The sequence below is a fragment of the Phoca vitulina genome, unplaced genomic scaffold (assembly GCF_004348235.1).
Source record: "Phoca vitulina isolate PV1807 unplaced genomic scaffold, GSC_HSeal_1.0 scaffold1, whole genome shotgun sequence".
Classification (NCBI taxonomy): domain Eukaryota; kingdom Metazoa; phylum Chordata; class Mammalia; order Carnivora; family Phocidae; genus Phoca; species Phoca vitulina.
Window position 1 is genome coordinate 87,155,236 of NW_022589704.1, and position 21,199 is coordinate 87,176,434.

General features: G+C 33.7%; 1 protein-coding gene and 1 pseudogene across 9 annotated transcripts in view; both read left to right on the forward strand.

The window, feature by feature from the left end:
- Nucleotides 1–21,199, forward strand: part of LRP1B (LDL receptor related protein 1B) — a 1,853,519-nt gene that overhangs the window by 1,182,141 nt on the left and 650,179 nt on the right. For all 9 annotated transcript variants that reach the window (XM_032387847.1, XM_032388632.1, XM_032390176.1 and 6 more), the window contains one exon: nucleotides 12,258–12,440. In XM_032387847.1, the coding sequence (XP_032243738.1) occupies nucleotides 12,258–12,440 (183 nt within the window). The remainder of the gene's footprint in view (nucleotides 1–12,257; nucleotides 12,441–21,199) is intronic.
- LOC116638305 lies at nucleotides 14,884–15,024 on the forward strand (annotated as a pseudogene).

The following is a 21,199-nucleotide window of genomic DNA, read 5'->3' on the forward strand; positions in this document are numbered from 1 at the left end:
TATTCATTTTGTGTTACTAGTAACTTTCTTTTCTGTTTCTTTGCCTTATCCCCAGATCCTGGAGTTTATTTTCATGATGATGTTTAAGACTAGGCATACTGATCTATTCACGTACATCTCCTTAATAAAGTGTAATCACTTTCATTTATCCAATAAATACTTGCACTTTCAGTCCAGGATTCAATAAAATAAAATAGATAGGACATCTCCCTTATCTTGTATTAGTGTTTATTTATTTTTGTTTACATCCTATCTGTCCAATAGATAGTACTTTCCAGAAAGATAGGAAGAGTTTAATTTTTCTAGTATCTGTTATTTAACAGTAAGTGAGTGAGAAGATCCCATTAGTAATAATTCAGTGTTGGGAGGAGGAGTTAGCATATGTTGGCCACCCACTAGTTGCCAGGCATTTGACATTTGTTATTCCATTTAGTCCTAACAATAGGATTACTCAGAGAGGTTAAAATACTTGCCTAGGATTACACAGTTGGAGTTTCAAGCAAAGATTTTCTGTTCTTTATTCTTCCATCGAGCTCCCTGCTTGTGTAATGATGGAATATAATTCACCCCTTCCCTTTTTTTCTAACTCTTTATGCATAACATTTATATGATCTCCAAATAATTACTATGTTTTTCTCCATTGCATTCTCATTTTTCTTTAAGAGAAAAGAAAGAACTTTCTACTTGTTACAGGTCATTGTAATGATATTTCCCAAAGAGCACTAGAAGGAAACTGAAACATTATATTAAATAACCGTAGTAAATCTGCCTGTCTCTTTTTTTGGTTTGTTTGTTTCTGTTCTTTCACGCCCACAACTCTCCTTGATAAAGTAGATTCTGAAACTTCATCATTACAATAGCTGTGGACATTCCCACAAAGACAATTTCTTCAGTCACCCAAAGAATCTTAGTCTGCCATAAAAGTTTCACCTCATAGACTTAGAAAATTTAGAAAGCTGGGAGAAAATGAAAGATCATTCAGTTCAGTTATTTTATCAGGCAGATGAGAAAAAGGGCTCATTTAGATAAAATTATTCTTATGAGTATATAACAGTAATAAAAACATGCTGCTTCCTAAAAGGAGTTGATCATGTTCTGTGTTAGAGATTTGAGACTGAAAACTTTTAGCCAGGAAGACATTTTCAGGACAGGTTTTGGATTTTTTTTTTTTTTTAGATTTTATTTATTTATTTGACAGAGAGAGGCACAGCGAGAGAGGGAACACAAGCAGGGGCAGAGGGAGAGGGAAAAGCTGGCTCCCCACCGTGCAGGGAGCCCGATGTGGGCCTCAATCCCAGGACCCTGAGAACATGACCTGAACTGAAGACAGACGCTTAACCAGCTGAGCCACCCAGGTGCCCCAGAGATTTTGGATATAAATGATTATGCTAAATTCTTTGTGGAAAATCCAGGAAAATCAGACTGTAAGGCCAATCAAAAAGGGATAATATCCTACCTAAGGACATTGAATGCACCCAGAGGAGTGCAGTTATCAAAACTCGATTTGTGGCCAAAGACTTAGGTTACACATTGAAGCATGGAGAGAATGGAAATTAAAACCACTATCTCTTGACTTCTGGTCTATATCCTATCCCATCTCAGCTGAACCCATCACGTTTTTAGCAGCACAGTTTAATCCTAACAACGTAGGAAACAAGATGCCAATAAATACTATACACAGTCAGACTCAATCATCTGTTTTGTTTTTCTTTTATGAAAATATTCTGAAGGTGCTTTCAATTAATTTTTACTAAAACACACAATCAAAATAACTGCTGCTATGTCTCCCTGAATTTTATTGAGAATAAAATATTGTCTTTGAATTTGAAGAAATTAGCAAATTATGTAGTCAGCAAAATCGTATGATCTTCTCTTCTAGTGACTTTTAATTATCCTCCTTTAATGAAAACATGGACTGTTTTCTGATAAAATACAAGTAAGAGCAAATTAAAACTTCATCTACTTTTAGAGAGGTATAATAACCACTTTCAATGAGATACCAATTGTCTGGCTTAACTTTATTCTCTCGCAGATTGATTTATTTTCCTCAGGAAATGTTAACACTGAGATATCAAAACAATGTTAATTATGAATGGATTTTATCCATAGGAAACCTCTTTTTGTTTTCTCGGACAAAATAGCTCTTTAAAGGTCATTTTAACCTCAATACTGCAAACAACTTTTACATCAAGAGCAAAGAAGACTCAAGGCTTTTGAATCCATTAATAACAAAGCCTGTTTTGAGAATCCATAATGTTTCGAGAATTATCTGTGATTATCAGGACAATTAAAGGGAATCAGATAAGTATAATTTTAAAAATAAAATATTAAAAAGGTTCATAAAAATAGGAAGAAAGAAGTCAATTATCTTCATCTTAACTATACAGAAAATAACAGATCTACACTTATTCTTAGATAAATTTAGCTCTTGTAGTGACAATAATTATGCATCTTGACACAAAGCAGAAGAACATCTCTTGTTTTTTAAAAGATATAATTAATAACAAAAGTCAATAGGTAACAAAAAGACTTAATTTTAATGAAGAACCTCAGCCTGGTTCCTCTTCTTTTAATAGAGCCGAAAAATAAGGGCAAGAGTGAATTAATTTCCACAGTCTTAAATTCTGCTTCCTTATTCTCCCATTGTGGGTAATGATCAGTGAAATGGTAGGACTTCAGGCATTCAGCAGAAAATAGACAAATTAAAACAAACAAACAAACAAACAAACAAAACAGAAAAGAGACAAGGGGCATGGATGATCTACAAAATAATTAATTCACCTCTCAGTAATTGAGTAGGGCCATGCTCTTGTGAGAGTGAAGAAATAAGCAATAGGATAGAACTTTGCCTTTTTCCTGTATAAATAGTTGGTAGTTAGATTCTTTCAGAACCTATTTGAACTGTCAGCCTTTGTTCCTTTATTTATCAACTGAATTTGTACTTAGATATCGTATTCCTGCAATGTAATGATCAGATTTATTCACTTTTTGTTAGGAAATTTATTTTGGTTTTAGGATGGTATTTGTGTACACATGGGCCTCCCAAGGAAAATGAATTGTCATTATTTGCATCTAAAACCTTTCCACAAATAACTTTGGTGCATAAAGAGCATCCACTTAAATTGCCATGACCTTCCTGGAACAGAATATTCACTGGTATCAGAATCTTTCAGCACAGCATGTTGTTATTGTTGATATGTATGCACTTTAATGGTATTTTCTATGAATCATAACCAGAATTTACCCCATTTTAGAACAGGAGTTGGCAAATATTTTCTGTAAAAGGTCGGATAGTAAATATTTTAGATTTTGCCTATTGCAACTACCTAACTCCACTGTTCTGGAACAAAAGAAGCCATAGAGTATATGTCTACAAATGATTATGGCTGTGTTTCAATAAAACTTTATTTATGACAACAGGTAGTGGACCAAAATTGGTCCACAGGTCATAGCTTGCTGACCCATTATTTAAAACACAAGTAGAGACACACTCTAAAGGAACTATAATCTTAAATAATCCTTTATGCCCATTCCATAGAATCAATCTTAAAAGACAAAGGCAAAAAATAATGGGCAGGAAAACAAGGCCAAAAAAAGAAAAGATAAGCCATTAATAATTTCTAAATAATATTCTCTGGCCTTTCCTCAAACATATGCCTTATGTATGTGTGTGTGTATATACATATATATGCTTATACACATTCTTTCTACATAGGAATGTTCCACATTATTTTAAAATATCAAATTAAATAATGTAATATTTAAAATTTTGTTCCAGTAAATATTTGATGCCTGTTGTGAGCTAAGCATATTGCTAAGCCAAGAGGTAAATTCCAAATGTAAAATATCTGTATTGCCACCTGTTTTAGTTAATAGTTGGTATCTAACATAGCTATTAAGGTGATTGGCTAATTTGAACAGTAAATGGAAAAACAGATTTCTCAATTACACAGCCAATTCAACAGACTAATACATTCTGTACACTAATATTTAGATAATGTAGAAGTTCATCATTCCCATGATACGTTAAATTCTAAATGGAATGCTCATGGTAGAGTTCCAAATATCAAAACTTAATTTAATTTAATTTAATTATTATTATTTTAGAGAGAGGGAAGGGTGGGGAGGGGCAGAGGGAAAGGGAGAGAGTGAATCCTAAGCAGGCGCCCAGTGCGGAGCCCAATGCAGGGCTGGATCTCACAACCCCGAGATCGTGCATGACCTGAGCCAAAATCTAGTCAGATGCTTAACTGACTGAGCCACCCAGGCACCCCAAAACTTAATTTTAATGAACTAAAAACAATGTTTTATTTGCTTTACATAGATTTTGCTTCTATATTTTACCTTACTGGGGGATATTTAGTGTCATGAATTGAAATTCTGCTACAATATATTTTTTGTGTCTATATGTCTACGCGTTTTCAACACTCAAATCATTTTAGTATTACAATAATTGAATTTGTGTTTAGGTATCCACACATTGTTTCCCATTTCCTTCTCTTCAACTTTTCTTTTTTTTTTTTCCTTCTCTTTTACTTCCACTTTTCTAACTGAACCAGACAGTAAACATTAAAGATTTGAAATATGGTCTCTTATTTATTATTAAAGTTCCCATTAAATCCCATGTCCTAATAAATGGTTTTGATAGTTCCATCCGCTTTCTTATCAGGATAATCTCCAGTGAGGGCTACATGCAAAGGTAAAAAGAGTTTGTAGAATTGAAAGTAAAACACAAAAACCATGCCCTGTATGTTGGGGTGGAAGGGAGTGAGGGGCGGTCAGGTTAATAACCAAATGGTAACATCTATAACCTAGATGACAGGCAGGCCATCATCAAGGTCCACTGGGATGAGGACAAGTTGAAGAGGGGAGGCTCTGGGCTTGACTTCATTATTAGTTCACAGCAGAGATTATAATGCCATCACACAGGCCACAGCCCCTGGGGAATCCGTCCCATGTAACATGGAGAAGAGCAGAACAGTGCATCTCATCAACCCCAACACAGGCTCTAGACAGGCTGGGAGGCAGGTTTTAACAAGCACCCCTCCCCTAAGGATCTATATAAACAAAGGATAGCCTAACCTCCTAATGGGATGTTAAGGGTCTCTGGAGGCAGAAAGGCCAAGGTTAGGTCCACACTCTGTTCGAAAATGAAATGAAACTGTTGACATACTGCCAAACTGATTTTCAGTGGTTCCAGGCAAGTGAAGAATATCTAGGTATCTGGAGCAAACAGCTGCCTTAGGTACAGGAATTATTAATGCATAGTGATTCAAGCTAGGAAAGAGCAGGGACTGACACATGGTGATTATAGGTAATGCAGGAAGCTGTATGCACATGCAATGCATAGTGCTTTTTACTTTTCAAAGCATTTTACAGTGAATGACAAGTTAATGTATAAACTCCATTAAAACAATAAAAAAGTCATTTTTTTCTACCCAGATTGGTCTCACAATTTAAATAATTCATTATATTTGCAACACCATTATTAGTTATTTTCTCAGAGGGGCTTTAACATTTCTTATAAACCAAAAAATGTATTCTGACTAAAAAAAAAAGAAAAAAAAAGGTATGGTATATTTTTTCAATCCTGCTTTTCATTTTTTTTTTTAATTTTCAGAGGAAAAATTCCTTTATGTCTCTGTACAGTTGCTAGTCTTCTAACTGCAAGTATTTAGTCACAGTGAATTCATTTAAATATTGGGATAAATTCCACCATTGGTTGCCACATTTCCTTCAGGGCTCTGCATTTATTTATTTATTAGATTCCCCAAATTGTATGCTTGGTTTAAATAGCTTCGGGGCAAAAATACAATAAAATTGCATTAGTTAAAAATATAACCAGCATCAGCAACATGAAAACATAACAGTAAAGCAGCATGAGCATATACATATAAAGATAGTCATCATTTTAACACTCCATTGGGACAAGCCATATTACGAAGATAGATTGTGCACCAAGCCCTAAAGCTTAAGCAACTGGGGCTCTGGGGAAACACACAGGCCTGGAACTCAGGTTGGAATGGTCATCACAGGCTCCTCGGAGGAATGCAGCTCTCCATCCAGGGGAAAATCAACAACTGTTAACAGAAGCAGATTTCATTTGGCTAGAGGTTAGGAGGAAATAAAACTCCACAATTTTTTTTTTTTTTTCTGTATTTTCTGGCAGAGGACAGCATGTTTCTAAACATCAACACACACCCAAACCTAACAGACATTGAAAAATAGGTTTGGGGTATTTTTAATTTATGTGAGGGAATTGGATGAGACATGGAAAGGGAAGGAATATAAAAATGTGTGTGTGTGTGTGTGTGTGTGTGTGTGATAGTCTACTTGACTTTAGTATAAACTTTGAGTGTTTGAGCTAATGAAATAGAAGCATATATATACATACATACACATATGTATATATGTATATATATATCCTTGTAAATTTAAAACATCTTAGAATTTTTTCTCTATTTATTGTCTAAATGCTCCCCAAGTGATCTATAAATACTGTGTATCTGAGCATTATCAGAATCTAGTGGAAGGTCTTTCTGTGATTCCCAGTAACCTTCAGGCTTCAATCCAAACCATTTAGCAAAGCACACAGGGTCATTCAAGGTCCAGGCCTTGCCCACCTGTCTAGTTTTCTCTTTCTCCCCTTCTCCATCACACTCTACATAGAATTTTATGAATGCTGCTGACTTTGTTCAGATTATCTTTTGTCCCATTCTACTTCTCCCCCAGCCCCTGCCTGACTCTTAATCATGAACAGAACTCTTTTCTTTTCCTCTGTTATAAGAATCCATGGTGCTCTCTCATTTTCATAAAAGACCAAATTTTACCATGACTTTGCAACAGAATAAAATAAATATTACACTTTATTCGAAATGAAATAGACTGAACAACAGTATTTGAAACACAAAATGTAAATGAGTTTATTGTTACTTCATGATTATTATATGAGCTGATTCTTTTTTTTTTTTTTTTTTTCTTTTTTAAGCTCTACATGAGAAAAGACTTGCAAAAGGTAGAAATGGTACAGTGGTAAAGAAAGCAGGCTCTAAGTTTAATTATGTAGGCTCAAATATCACCTCTGCTGCTTATCATCTGTATAAATACAGACATATTGATTTGTGGGTTTTGTTTCTGTGAAGTGGGGTGCTCTCAATAAGCAGCTTTGCTTATTTTTAATCAAAATCAAAAGGAACAGATGAGTGATCTTTTTTCACTGGGTTTTAATCCATTCTAGTATGATGAATTTGAAGCACAAGCAAAATCAAATGCCATATAAACTACTGTTTACATGCAAGGTGTATGGAATGGGAATTAAAAATAAAAACAGGAAAGTGTGAAATTGGTCTTGGCATTCTCCTTAGAGTCCTCTGTGAGTCAAAAAAAGCTCTGAGTCCCTTCCACAGGGGAAAAGATGTATAACAACGTAAAGCATCATGTAAAATCTGAGAGCTTATAAATCTCTAAAGCTTATCCATGAATTTCCTGAATCTGCAGACACCAGAATAAGAGCCCCGGTCCTATATAATTGTTTTTTTAATTGAGTCTTAAAGAAAATTATGGACATTAATAGATGAAGGGAATCCAAGTTTGGGGGAATAATATAACTAGGATCAGGAGGGTTACATTAGTGACATGTATGTAAACATTATTAAAAGGAGAATTGTTTCATCACTTAGATTTGAATATTTATAATGGTGTTACTGTATTTCCTTCTCTAGACTATACTGTCATTTTAAACTTATTATGATCTGGTTGTGTGTGGTGTCAATTAATAAATAGTATACCCACCCATAGAAGTTTAGACACGAGTAGTTTAGGAAGAAGAAAAGCTTCAGGGAAATACCACATTTGTATTTAGATTCATAAGATAAATGTTTATTTAGAATAAGAAAACAAATGAGTAGATTCACTTATGAAGTACAAATAGACAAACCAAACAATACCAAGCGAAGCAAAGAAAATGCAAATTGAATTTAAAAAAAACAAAAAACAAAAAACCTCAGACAATAGCAGCATACTCTCCCTTTCATCCATGCCACCTTGTCTGTGTAACCACAGCTTATTTATCTAGCTTATTTCCAGAGGTAAATAACATTGAGCTAAAAGGTTCGGGTTCTATATGTAAAGTCGCCACAGTGCTGGATCACATCATACTGCTTCTCCTGAAGCAGCAGTTTACCTTTTGCAAGTCTCTTTTTTGAATCAGGTTGATCTATCTAGATTTCTTAGTTTATATAAATCTTCTTGAGAATTTCCCATTAGGTCATTGAGTTAATGATTTAATACGACTTTAAAGAACTAGATCTTTGAAATCAAATCCAAAATATGTTTAGAAGAGTCAAAGCATGACTTTTACAATAATTAGTTAAACATAGAATTCCTTTCATTATTATTGACATTCTTGAGGCAACATAGTACCTGAAGAAATAAAGGATGGGAAGAGGAATAGAAATATAGTTTAGAATTTGGTATATACCATTTAATTTTATTTAAGCTAATATCGTGTTTCTTCAATTAGGTACTTTTAAATGTAATGTATTTCTTCTCAAAATTTCCTTACGTATCACTATCCTGTTTCTTTATTTACTTAGCATGCTGATTATTTCCAGAAATAATCGAAATGATTACCTGGAAAGATAAAATATTATAAAGAGGAAGGACTTTTTTTTTTTTTTAATTTTATTTATTTGACAGAGAGAGACACAGCGAGAGAGGGAACACAAGCAGGGGGAGTGGGAGAGAGAGAAGCAGGCTTCCCGCCAAGCAGGGAGCCTGATGTGGGGCTCGATCCCAGGACCCTGGGACCATGACCTGAGCTGAAGGCAGACGCTTAACGACTGAGCCACCCAGGCACCCAGGACTTTTTTAAAGAAGCAGAAAAAGATTTAGCAATGTAAATAAATCTGAGAGTGAGATTGTTCCAAATAAATTCATATATGAAAAATGATTCATAAATTTGGCTCTAAATTATAAGAGGCTATTGCAAAGAGAGAAGCATGATGAATTTCAGGATTATTCGTGACTATCCATAAGATGGACTTATAAAGAAGGAATACTAATTTGCAGAAGAGAGTAAAATTAGTACTAATATTGAAGCAAGAGTGAAACCAAATTTTCTCTGCAGCTTTTCAGAAGTAGATTCAGAAACAAAAGAAAATGTAGTTTGCAGTTGCCCGACTGTCCACTTCCACCAAGGAAAAAAATCAACTAGGGAAAATACAATAAAAATGAGTATCTTCATCTCTTCATTATAATAGGAAGCTGTTAATACATATAATATATATTAATATAACATAAAATATATATTAATATATTGTTGCATATGTTATATATTATAACATAACGTATATGTTAATATATATAATGTATTATAATGCCCCATATAAAGCGGGTAGCAGTTGTTACCTTGCAAGGATGCTAGCCCAAGCATCTTACTTTTCAAGGAACTGGAAATTCTAGATATTTTTATAGGAAATCTTCAGATTTTTAAGAGTTCAATAGTATGTTTGCCAAATTAAACATGCTGAGGGACAAATTCAATATATGAGCTGCCAGTCTTCAACTCTTATTTTACAGAATGCAGAAAAGTCAATAGACTATACCTTCCATTATTAAGTATTTGGAATCACTGAGTGACAATTACCTGAAATAGAGCCTTTATGCATTATTGGCTGAGCTCATACTACAGGTTTTAAAATTCAGCTGAGCCAAAGTTTGTATTTTGTTTTCAAGGAAGTTGAAGTAGTAAAAGAACCAAAGGCCATTTCACTGCTGCATGACAGTTCACCTCCTCACCATGGAATCACTTTAAGAGCTGACTAGGTCTCGGAACTCCATTTGATTTGTCTCCTTTGCTCTTCCTGAGTATTGAAATCACGTAGGATTCTCAAATTACCTTTAAAAAGACTCCAGGTTTGAAGACTTCACAATATCTTGTTTATGAGACCTGTCCCAGCATTCTTTACCACTATGGTAGTTAGGCCATACTGCGAAATAGTACACTCCGCAGATAACAAATTAACGATGGTGGGAGTTCGCTGTATCACATTCCATATATATCTCCTGAATGTGCACAGACTCCACCGTCTTTGTTGATTTTGTGTGTGGAAGCAAACATTTTATTTATTTATTTATGTATTAATGTATTTATTTTAGATTTATAGATTTTATTTTAGATTTATTTTAGATTTTATATATCAGAGAGAGAGAGAGAGAGAGAGAGAGAGCACAGGCAGGGGGAGCGGCAGACAGAGAGAGAAGCAGGCTCCCCACTGAGCAGGGAGCCCGATGCGGGACTCCATCCCACGACCCTGGAATCATGACCTGGGCTGAAGGCAGACGCTTAACCGACTGAGTCAGCCAGGCATCCCCGCAGACATTTTGTTTAATCATGAACACTCTATATACCCAAAGTCAGAATGATTTGCATGACTAGGAAAGTAGAAAAAGTCTCTTCTTGGAAGGGACTTCAAAGCCATCCTAAACTCAATGCCTTTAAGTTGAGTGGGATGAGTAGAAGTGTTCTTTGCAGTGGTTACTTTTAAAACTTAGTCCTATAGATTTTCTGTGAATTGGAATAGCTATGTTCTACCAAAACAACTTTATTCCTGCTACAGTGGGGCTCATTTTATATATATTTTTGCTGCTGTTACTGCTTTAGAAATACTTAAGGAGTAGAGGTAAGTCTATTTTGTGCATCTTTATAATATTGTATCACCTGACATATTATTGTTTTTGAAAGTCTTTAAATTGAGAAAAATTCAGAAAATGAATATTTATATTATAGAAAATAACAGCAAAAATAACAAAATTTTGTAGCTAAAATAATTATTTACAGATATCCAATTTATTTCCTCACAACAACCCTGTAGACTCTTTACTCTCTAGGTAAACACATAGAGGTCTAAAAAGATTAAGTAACTGCGTTGGTGATATAAATGATATTGTTAGCTTTGACCTCAAGTGAATTTAATCGTAACTCATAACCACATGATTCCTACCAAACAAGCTTTAAGTAATGGGTAACTCACCTAAAACTGTTTTAAATTTATCATAATGATATAGATTAATTGCTATTATAGAGGCAATGTAGATAAATTGCTGAATATAGCTGTAGGAAATATGCAACAAGTTTATTACATTAAAAATTTGATTTAGAGGGGCGCCTGGGTGATTGAGTTGTTAAGCATCTGCCTTTGGCTCAGGTCATGATCCCAGGGTCCTGGGATCGAGCCCCTCTTTGGGCTCCCTGCTCCGTGAGAAGCCTGCTTCTTCCTCTCCCACTCCCCCTGCTTGTGTTCCCTCTCTCGCTGTCTCTCTCTGTCAAATAAATAAAATCTTAAAAAAAATTAGATTCAGAAAAATACATACTAAAATCTATTTTACAACAGAATTTGGAGATACTGGTTAATATGATATTTCATAATATTAGATATTAATAAAAATTTAAAATACTGCTAATGATAGCCATATTCAATTGTTATACTGTAAAGCATCCATATCCCCAACATTGATGTTTCCTTATTCTTGCTTATGCAAGAATTTAACCTGTAGAATTTAATCTATATTTTTAGTCAACAGGTTTTGAGGAATACTATTATCTGGGAACTGTATGAGTTATTAATTGATAAGTTGAACTTGAATTCATAGAACCTCAAATTCTTATGTGTGACTGTTCTCATTCTAGAATTGAAATCTTATGTCCTAAAGAATTTGCTTATTATCTGGAGCTTTTTGTTTGTTTGTTTGTTTTCAAAATTTTGGACATTATTCTTCAAAGATATTGTTAATCAGAAAGTACTTATGATTTTTTGGTTATTTACCCTTTACTAGTCTGAAAGAAGTTGTCTAAAGAAATGTCAAAAGACCAACCAAAGACTTGACAATTAGTGTAGAGTGTGAAATCTCACATATGCCACAGCAAAAAGCCCTTTAAAGATCTCATTCTTGAGGTTCTAATACAAATCACAACAGAATATCTACATATCTTCCTTTTTCCTAATGTATGTGGCACTTTCAGGAATTCTGTGGGAGGCAAGAAACATCATTTCCTCTAATCATTAACGTTTCTAAAACGAATTTGCAAATATCAGAGAGTATTACAGCTATTAAACAACTAAAGTGAAAATATATTCTCTCTGGCAGCATACTAATGCCTGAAAAGAAAAAAAAGTGAAAAAATTATCATCAAGTAAAATAATAATTTCTCTCCTATCTTTCCCCCTCTGCCTCTCCCTCCCTCATTTCAATTTAAGAGGTCCGTTCTCCTGCTGGTTGTAACGGGAATGAATTTCAGTGCCATCCCGATGGAAACTGCATTCCTGATCTGTGGCGCTGCGATGGGGAAAAAGATTGTGAAGATGGTAGTGATGAAAAAGGCTGCAATGGGACGTTACGACTGTGTGATCACAAAACCAAGTTTTCCTGTCGGAGTACAGGTAAGCAGTACATCGGTTCATCCTCCACCTTGGGGTTCCTGGAGGTAGAATCCCTTTGGCCCATCCTCAGTGTGTATCTTACCTGCATAAAAAAGGTTCTTGTGTTTCTAGTAAGTTTGCTCATACTTTACATATGATAATAATACTAGCTAACATTTATGGAGAACTATCTATGGGCCCAGCACCGCTCTAAAGAATGTTTTCTCCGTGAACTCATCTCATCATCCCAACTCACAGTGAAAAAACTGAAGTCCAGAAGAGTTTTTAACATGCTCAAGTTTAAAAAATAGTCAAAAGAGACAGCATGGGAGAATTGGGATTTGAGACCAGGAAATCCTGGATTCAGAGTCTGAAATGCCAGACTCCAGAAAGAGAGATAAGTATGCTAAACCCACAGACAGCATTCCTCTTTCCACAGATAAATCCTCACCCTAAAATTTCATGAAGATGAATGAAATGGAAGGGCAGAATTATATACATTTATTTTCAAGTACAGTAGATTCTTAAATTCAATTGTGCTATTGCTAGATTTCATTAAGATAAAGGTGATGACTGTCATTCAAAACTGAATTGTTTTGAAAGTCATTGTGGCTTTTATTTTTTTTATGATGTTATTCTATTATTATGACTGTTCCATTTTGTTTTTCTACATAGAGTAGGTTCTATCTGACATAATAAACCAACTTATATATTTTCCTCTTTATACCAGATGATGAGTTGAAGTTTAGTGAAAAAAAAAATATTACAATTAACTACTGTGGTATAATTGTGAAATGGGTTATATCATCAATCAAATAATCCATGGAAACAATTCCTATGATTTCAGGATATATTATGGAATCATCTCTGGGATGAGGTGAAATTGTTTTTTGAATTGCCTAATCGCTTGGTGATTCATTTTGCTCCTTATTAAGTATTTGAACCAAAAGGTAGAAATGAAAAGTTATCACAGCTATGATTAAACAAAACTCTGGAAACCACATGGCCCATGGCCATCTAAAAATATAAAAAGAAATTGTGTTTCTTAATTTGGACACACTTCCTGTTTTCAATTAAGCATTCAACTAAGAAATAAAGAGATAAATATAAGCTAATATGGGTATAGAGAAATAAATACTCCTGAGGCTCATTCTTAATGAGGGAGTTGTGTTTTCAAAATGGTTACTTTTCCAACAATATTTTTCACAATTATGTGACTCTTTTCAATTGTTACATTAAGTGTCTTAGTTTGGGGGTTATTGGTTAAAAAATGTGACTTTAAATTTAGAAATTATCTTTTTGGAACATACTGTATTGATTGGAATTTAATAGATGAATAACATGTTAAATAATAATGTAAGGAGGAAAAACCTTTTTCTATACCCACATTAGATTCATTGGCTGGGGCCCTTTAAATTAGATAGACAACAGATAGATTATAAGAAAAGAAAGAAAAAAACAAGTTTATATACACATACGTCACGCATGTAGGAAAACTCAGTGATGAGTAACTCCAGGGGGTGGTTGGAACTTGGGCTTATATAGAATCTTAGCAAATAATAGTAAATTTGTGGAAAGGTGAGAAAAGAAAGGAAAAGGACTTTGAGTTTATAGGGATGGCAAGTTGTAGGTAGGTAAATATATGGGGGAACTAATGGACGATAAGGGCTAGTTAATAAAATGTGTGCAGGTCCATTGTGGCACTGATTTTCTATTTTCTCCATGGCCATAAAACTTCTCTACAAAAGGATTTATGGCAGTCCTCATTTCTCAGAAGTTTTATGCTTATAGTCAGATTAGGGAAGCTATGGGAAGGCTTCTTTCTACATCTGTTGGACTTCAAATGTTTTCAGCTGAAAATAATCCTTATGTAAAAGTAGCATATTTGGGGGATAGTGTATTTTGATTCCATACGCTGGGTATCTTTGGAAAATTGGATCCTGAGAGACAATTTTATGTGTGTTGACTTGGGATTTGGATTATCCATTTAATATGAAACATCACATATATGTATCAAATAGTCATCATGTAAACCAAAATTTAATGTAAAAAAGTAGAACTGAAATAAAATTTATGTTGCATTATCAGAGGGAAATACATTGTAACATGGTGACTGTAGTTGATAACACTGCATTGTGTAACTGAAATTTGCTGAAGGAGTAGAATTTAAGTCCTCTCTCTCACACACACACAAATAAAAATAAATAGAATAAAAAATAAAAGCAAAATGTGAAAGGTAATAGTTTAACCATCAATCTGATTCTAATTTAATCTGTGGCTTAAGTATAGTAAACCACAATATATCAAACTATTTGAGGAGTCATAACTCCTAATTACATACGCATATTTATGAATATTGCAGATATTAAAGAGATCCATATATATAAATATTAGATTAAATATATGTACATGTCTATAATGTTTTTGATATTTTTAAATTGACTTTAATTTAATTAGTAGCCCAATCGCTTCTCGGCCTTTTGGCTAAGATCAAGTGTAGTATTTGTTCTTATCAGTTTAAATTAGTAGCCTTACAAACTAAAAGACCTTTAAACTACCCAAGATGCTGAATTCAGGGTTCATATTTATTTTTTTAAGACTTCCAAATGCTAGCTTAAACATTTAAAAGTTTTCAGGGTAATCAGTTTACATTTGGTGGTTACAGTGGCTTTTCTTTTATACATAAATTGCCATCTATTAGAGTAAAAGTCTAGACACATTAATAAATTACTTTATTCTTTTAAAGAAGAGAATGTGAGCTAAATTAAAAATATTATATAATCATTAATATTTAAGAGCTTCTAAATAAATAAATAAAAATAAATAAATAAATAAATAAATAAACGAATATTTAAGAGCTTCTAATTTCAAAGGACCTATCTTTGACCAAGAACTACAATCTCTCATATCTGGTCCCTCACACCCAGACCAGTAAGTTGCAGTTATATTATTATTGAGGAATCAGGGGAAGAAAGTTCATGTCTACCTCTCATGGAAAAGCAACCCAGAGATGCATTCTTCATATTGACAAAAGAAAATAAATATTTGATATTATACAATGATGGCAAGATTATGGGGAAAATAGGACCTCCAGCTGTTGGTAAGAATATAAATTTGGCCCAAATTTCTCACTTCGAGATATTCATGTAATGAACAGAAAGAGTAGGGCGCCTTGGTGGCTCAGTCAGTTAAGCGTCTGCCTTCGGCTCAGGTCATGATCCCAGAGTCCCAGGATCAAGTCCCTCGTGGGGCTCCCTGCTCAGCATGAAGTCTGCTACTCCCTCTGACCCTCACCTATCTCATGCACTCTCTCACTCTCTCTCTCTCAAATAAATAAATAAAATCTTAAAAAAAATGAATATATATACAGAAAGATTTTCAGTGCAACATTTTGTTTTAATAGCCCCCAAACTAGAAATAGTGAATTTCCCATCATTAGGGGAACTACTTAATAATTATAGTGCATTCACACAATGAACTACTCTAATGTCATTAAGAAGGGATAAGAAAAAAATTCATAAAGATGTAATTTTAAGTTCACACTTTGTTAAAAACACATAAAAATGATGATAAAACAGAACAGAAGAAAATGAGAGAGATATGGTCATATTGACAAAATATATCTCTGATGAACTGAAATAAAATAACATAACAAATGGTGAGCTGGGTTGAATCTGGATGCCTGATTGGATTGGAGTTGGAGGCCAGTAGAGATGAACAGGTGTTCAGATCTTAGGTTTAATGGGAAATAAAGCTGTCTGACATGAAGTTGGGGACTGAAGCCAGGCTCACTGTTGAAAATCAGAAACTGGAATGGGACTCCTTTGCTTCTGAAAAGAGGGGGAGAAAAATTACTGCTGGTTGCTTCCTAGGATGGTTACTTAAATGAAGTTGTGTGCCTAGAGGGATGGGAGGACATAAGCATGGCAATCATGCCAAGCCTCTGGCTAGCTTAGGGACTGAAAGTGATAAAAAGACAAATACAGGATGTATTCTTGAACCAAGAGTGGGGCAGTGATGGAGTGGGTTGAACTAGAAGCAGCAATACCTGTACACAGTGATGAGTAAACACATAAAGTCAGAGAGAAAATTGAAAACTCCTATCCAAGATGAGATTGAAAAGAAATTTCTAAAATCCATGAAGAAAACCATCTCTAGTAAAACCAGCCATCAAAAATCAATCATAAAATGAATTTACTCAAGATTAAATGAAAATGAGATGTTTAAATGACAGATCTAAAAAAAAAAGAATTAAAATAAGTATGTTTGAGATCCTCAAAGAGAAAAAAAAATGGAAAAGAATATCCCTAAATATAATTCTATTCTTAGAAGTCAAAAAAAAATCAACTTCTTTTATAAGGCTCATGAAATATTTTTTAAAAATAAGCATTTATTGTCACAAACAACTTCCATAAATTCCAAGAAGTGGAAGTGATGCAGACAAAATTTCCTGATCATAGTATAATAAATCTAATAATTATGAAGAGTAAAACCACCCTTGCATTTGGAACTTTAATAATAAAAACACTCATTATCTTAATTCTAGAGGGAATCAAACTGAAGTTGTAGAAATTTTAGAAAATAAAGATTTGTACATATCAGACCACATGGAATATAAATAAAGCATTGCTCAAAGGAAAAATTCATAACTTTGCACATTTTTATGTGATGTCCCAAACTCTTAGTGGTGTTTTAACCTTTAATAACTTCAGAAGTGTAAATGCTATAAAATCACTGAAAACATCATCTGAAACTGTAATTATTTATATTTAACATATTGTTAGTTTTGTGAATCTTGAATAATGAATGTTTAAGTTTTTTTTCTAATAATTTCTAGTAGTTTGCCATCTTCAAATAGTGGACGTGGAACAAAAAATGTTAATGTTAAAAGTGTTATATTCTAAATTTACAAAATTGCATGTAATTAAAACTCCATTTACAAAAGTATAATAAATTTAGATAAACTTTCAAATAATATGTATGCTTGTAACATTTATATTTTTAAATTTATTAAAGGTTAAAACTGTTCTAAGACTTTTTAGATACCTATATTTACATTAACAAATTTTAAAACATATTTTTTAACAATATGTAGGAGAGACAGTATTCACCAATTCTCCTTACGCTTTATTTCTCAACTCTCTTGCAGTTAGATTGGGGCCAGGCGACTAGCTCTAGCCAATGGACTATATCACTTCCATGCCAAAGCACTTAAGCTAGAAAGTGAGCATCCTCCTGCTCTTTTTTTCTCCTGTCCCAGTGACCTTTTAAATTATGGGTCTAAAGAGCATATATACAGGTTTTAGTTTGTTACTGCAGCTCATCTTATCCTAACTAGTGCAACATCTAACTCAAGAAGTTAGGACCTAACAGCAAACCAAAGGAAAACAGAAAAACAGATTAATTTTTAAATTTAGAAAAGAGAAAGAAAAATAGCATGATTTGAAAATTCAAGAATTAAGTTTTCAAAAGAATAACCAAAATTGCTAATACGTTAACTGACCTAATAAAGAAAACCTACTGAAAATCCAGTACGTAAATGAGAATGTGAAATTAATTAGAGATGCTAAAAAATTATACAAATTAAAGAAACTATGCAGTGTCATAGAAATGAATAAAAAACCTGTATTAATAAAATCATGCATTCATAAATACGCACTTCACAATTTATTCTAGAAGGGAAAGTGCAGGTGATTTATTTATAACAATAAGGAAAAAAAATCAATATCTGTCCCCTCTCATCATTCTTCCAAAAGCTCCAAGTCCAGTAGAAAAATGCTACCAGATATCTAAGGAACATTGTTACAGTGCTGTTTCATCTCCTCCAGAGCATTCAAAAGGAATAAAAGCTTTTAAGCTATTGTTTTAAGCAACATAGTATTGGTTTTATAACTCCCCAAAGTTAGTGCCTCCCATACACACAAAAATTATAAACTTTGTCTCTGATGACCATTACTGCCACCATTCTAGACAAAGCATGAACAAATCCAACAAATATTAAATGAACAATTCTCTATGAAAAAAAAAATCCTCCTCTCTTTAAAAGTGAATATGGATCGTGGATCACCACATCAAAAACCAATGATGTATTGTATGGTGACTAACATAACATAATAAAATTAAAAAAAAAATAAGTGAATATGGTCCCAAACTGAAGAAAGTAGTTAATATAGAATAAATAGGGGAAATATTTGCAACACAGATCATAAATAATTATATATTCTGATACATAATAACTCTTCGGTATCATTTTTTTAAAAGACCAACTACCCATATAAAAGTGGGCAAAGTTCACAGAAAAAAGAAATACAAAAGTCTGTTAAACAAGGGAAAAGACAATCACACTCACCCATGAGAGAAAGTCAAGTCTTTAGTAGGATTGCATTTTTTTCTTTCCTTTTTTTTTCAAGATTTTATTTATTTATTTTGTCAGAGAGAGAGAGAGAGCGGCAGGCAGAGGGAGAAGCAGGCTCCCTGCTGAGCAAGGAACCCTGGGATCAGGACCTGAGCTGAAGACAGACGCTTAACCAACTGAGCCACCCAGGCGTCCCTGCATTTTTTTTTTTTTTTCAAAATCAGATTGGTGATTATTAACAAAACCAATAATACCCTATGTAGATGAAGCAGACACTGATGTCAGTAAATATTGATGAAACTATAAGGAGGGCCATTTAGCAATATGTATCTATGTTTAAAATGTAAATACACTTTCACAATTCCACCTCTAAGACTTTATCCTACAAATATACTTAATGCATTGGAAGGGTGATGTGTACAAAGATATTCATTTAAATTATATTTTTTAAAGATTTGAATAATGCACTCAATAAACTTAAGTCAATAAGTATATAGATACCCTTACCTGTACCACAAATAATTGACAATCTACAGAAAGCATTCTCCATACACAAAAGTCAAATTAGAATTCAGCATCAAAAAGATTAGAAAGCCAGGGCACCTGTGTGGCTTAGTTGGTTAAATGTCTGCCTTTGGCTCAGGTCATGATCCCAGGGTCCTAGGATCGAGCCCCACATCAGGCTCCCTGCTCAGTGCAGAATCTATTTCTCCCTCTTCCTCTGCCCCTCCCCCTGCTCCTCTCTCTCTCTCTCTCTCAAATAAAGAAATAAAATCTTTAAATAAAGATTAGAAGACCATGAATTTGAAAACTAAAATCATACTTCAAACTAATCAACAGATTAATAAAGAAACCCTAATATATATATATATAGATAGATAGATATAGATATAGATATAGATATTTAAATATTTAGAACGGAATGACATGGGATATACTGCACAATTAAATTTCTGTGAAAGCCTTTTTTTTTAGTAGACTGAAGTTTTAGAACAGTTTTAGGTTCATAATAAAAGTGAGAGGAAAGAACAGAATTCCCATGTACCCCGTTACCCCTACACACACACAACTTCCTTTACTAACAGCATCCCACAACAGAATGATTTATTACAGTTGATGAACTTGCATTCCTACTTTGACACATCACCCAAAGTTCGTAGTTTACATTAGAATTTACTCTTGGTGTTGTACAAACTATGGATTTGGACAAATGTGTAATGATATGCCATGTGCCACCATAGTATCATACAGAGTGGTTTCACTGCCCTAAAAATCCTCTGTGCTCTGCCTATTCATATCCCCAACCCCTGGAAACCACTAACGTTTTTACTGTCTCTAGTTTTGCTGTTTCCAGATATGATATAGTTGGAATCATTAGTATGTTACCTTTTCAGACTGGCTTCATCTTTCACTTAGCAATATGCATTTAATTTCCCTCCATGTTCTTTCGTGACTTGAGAGCTCATTTCTTTTTCGCAATGAATAATATCCCATTGTCTGGATGTACCACTTTTTTTTTTTTTTTATCCATTCATCTACTGAAAGATATCTTGGTTGCTTCCAAGTTTTGGCAATTGTGATATAAACATCTGCTATAAATATCTGTGTATAGGTTTTTGTGTAGACACAAGTTTTCAACTCATTTAAGTAAATACCACAGAGCACAATTGCTGAATCATATGGTAAAAATGTGTTTAATTTTTTAAGAAACTGCCATACTGTCTTCCTGAGTGGCCGAACAATTTGGCATTCCCACCAGCAATGAATGAGGAGTTCTTATTTCTCCATATCCTCATCAGCATTTGTTGTATCAGTGTTTTGGTTTTTCATCATTCTAATAGGTGTGAGGTGATATCTCATTGTTTTAATTTACATTTCCTTAATGACATATGATGTTGAACATCTTTGATATTGCTATTCATTGCTAAATTGTTTTTAATAGCTAAGTGTTACAAACAACCTAAATAGGCCAAAATAGTGCACTAAGTGGGAACATTATGGTATATCCATACAGTAGAATACCTTGCAGCAACTTTAAAGATTGGAAATCACTGTAATACATGGGCATGGACATTTCTTGTGATTAAGTGTTGAGTAGAAAGTGAAGGAAAACAATAGGGAGCATAGTATATAACACTTTTTTATAAAAGTATTTTATAATAAAAACATATTTCTAGAGAATTCACAAGAACTTGTTATCAATGTTTGTCTCTGAATAGGGGGAATGGATGACTAGGGAAGATGAGTGAGACAGTGTCAAACTTGTACAGTCCCTTCTTATGATTGACTGTTTTTCCAAAAGTGATGGTAGATTGAGGCTGACCCATATAATTTTCACTCAAGATTCCATTGGAAAAAGCAACATACATTTTCAAGTCAGGTCCCAGGGTAAGGTTAAGAGTTAAGGATGAAATGCTCTTTAGCA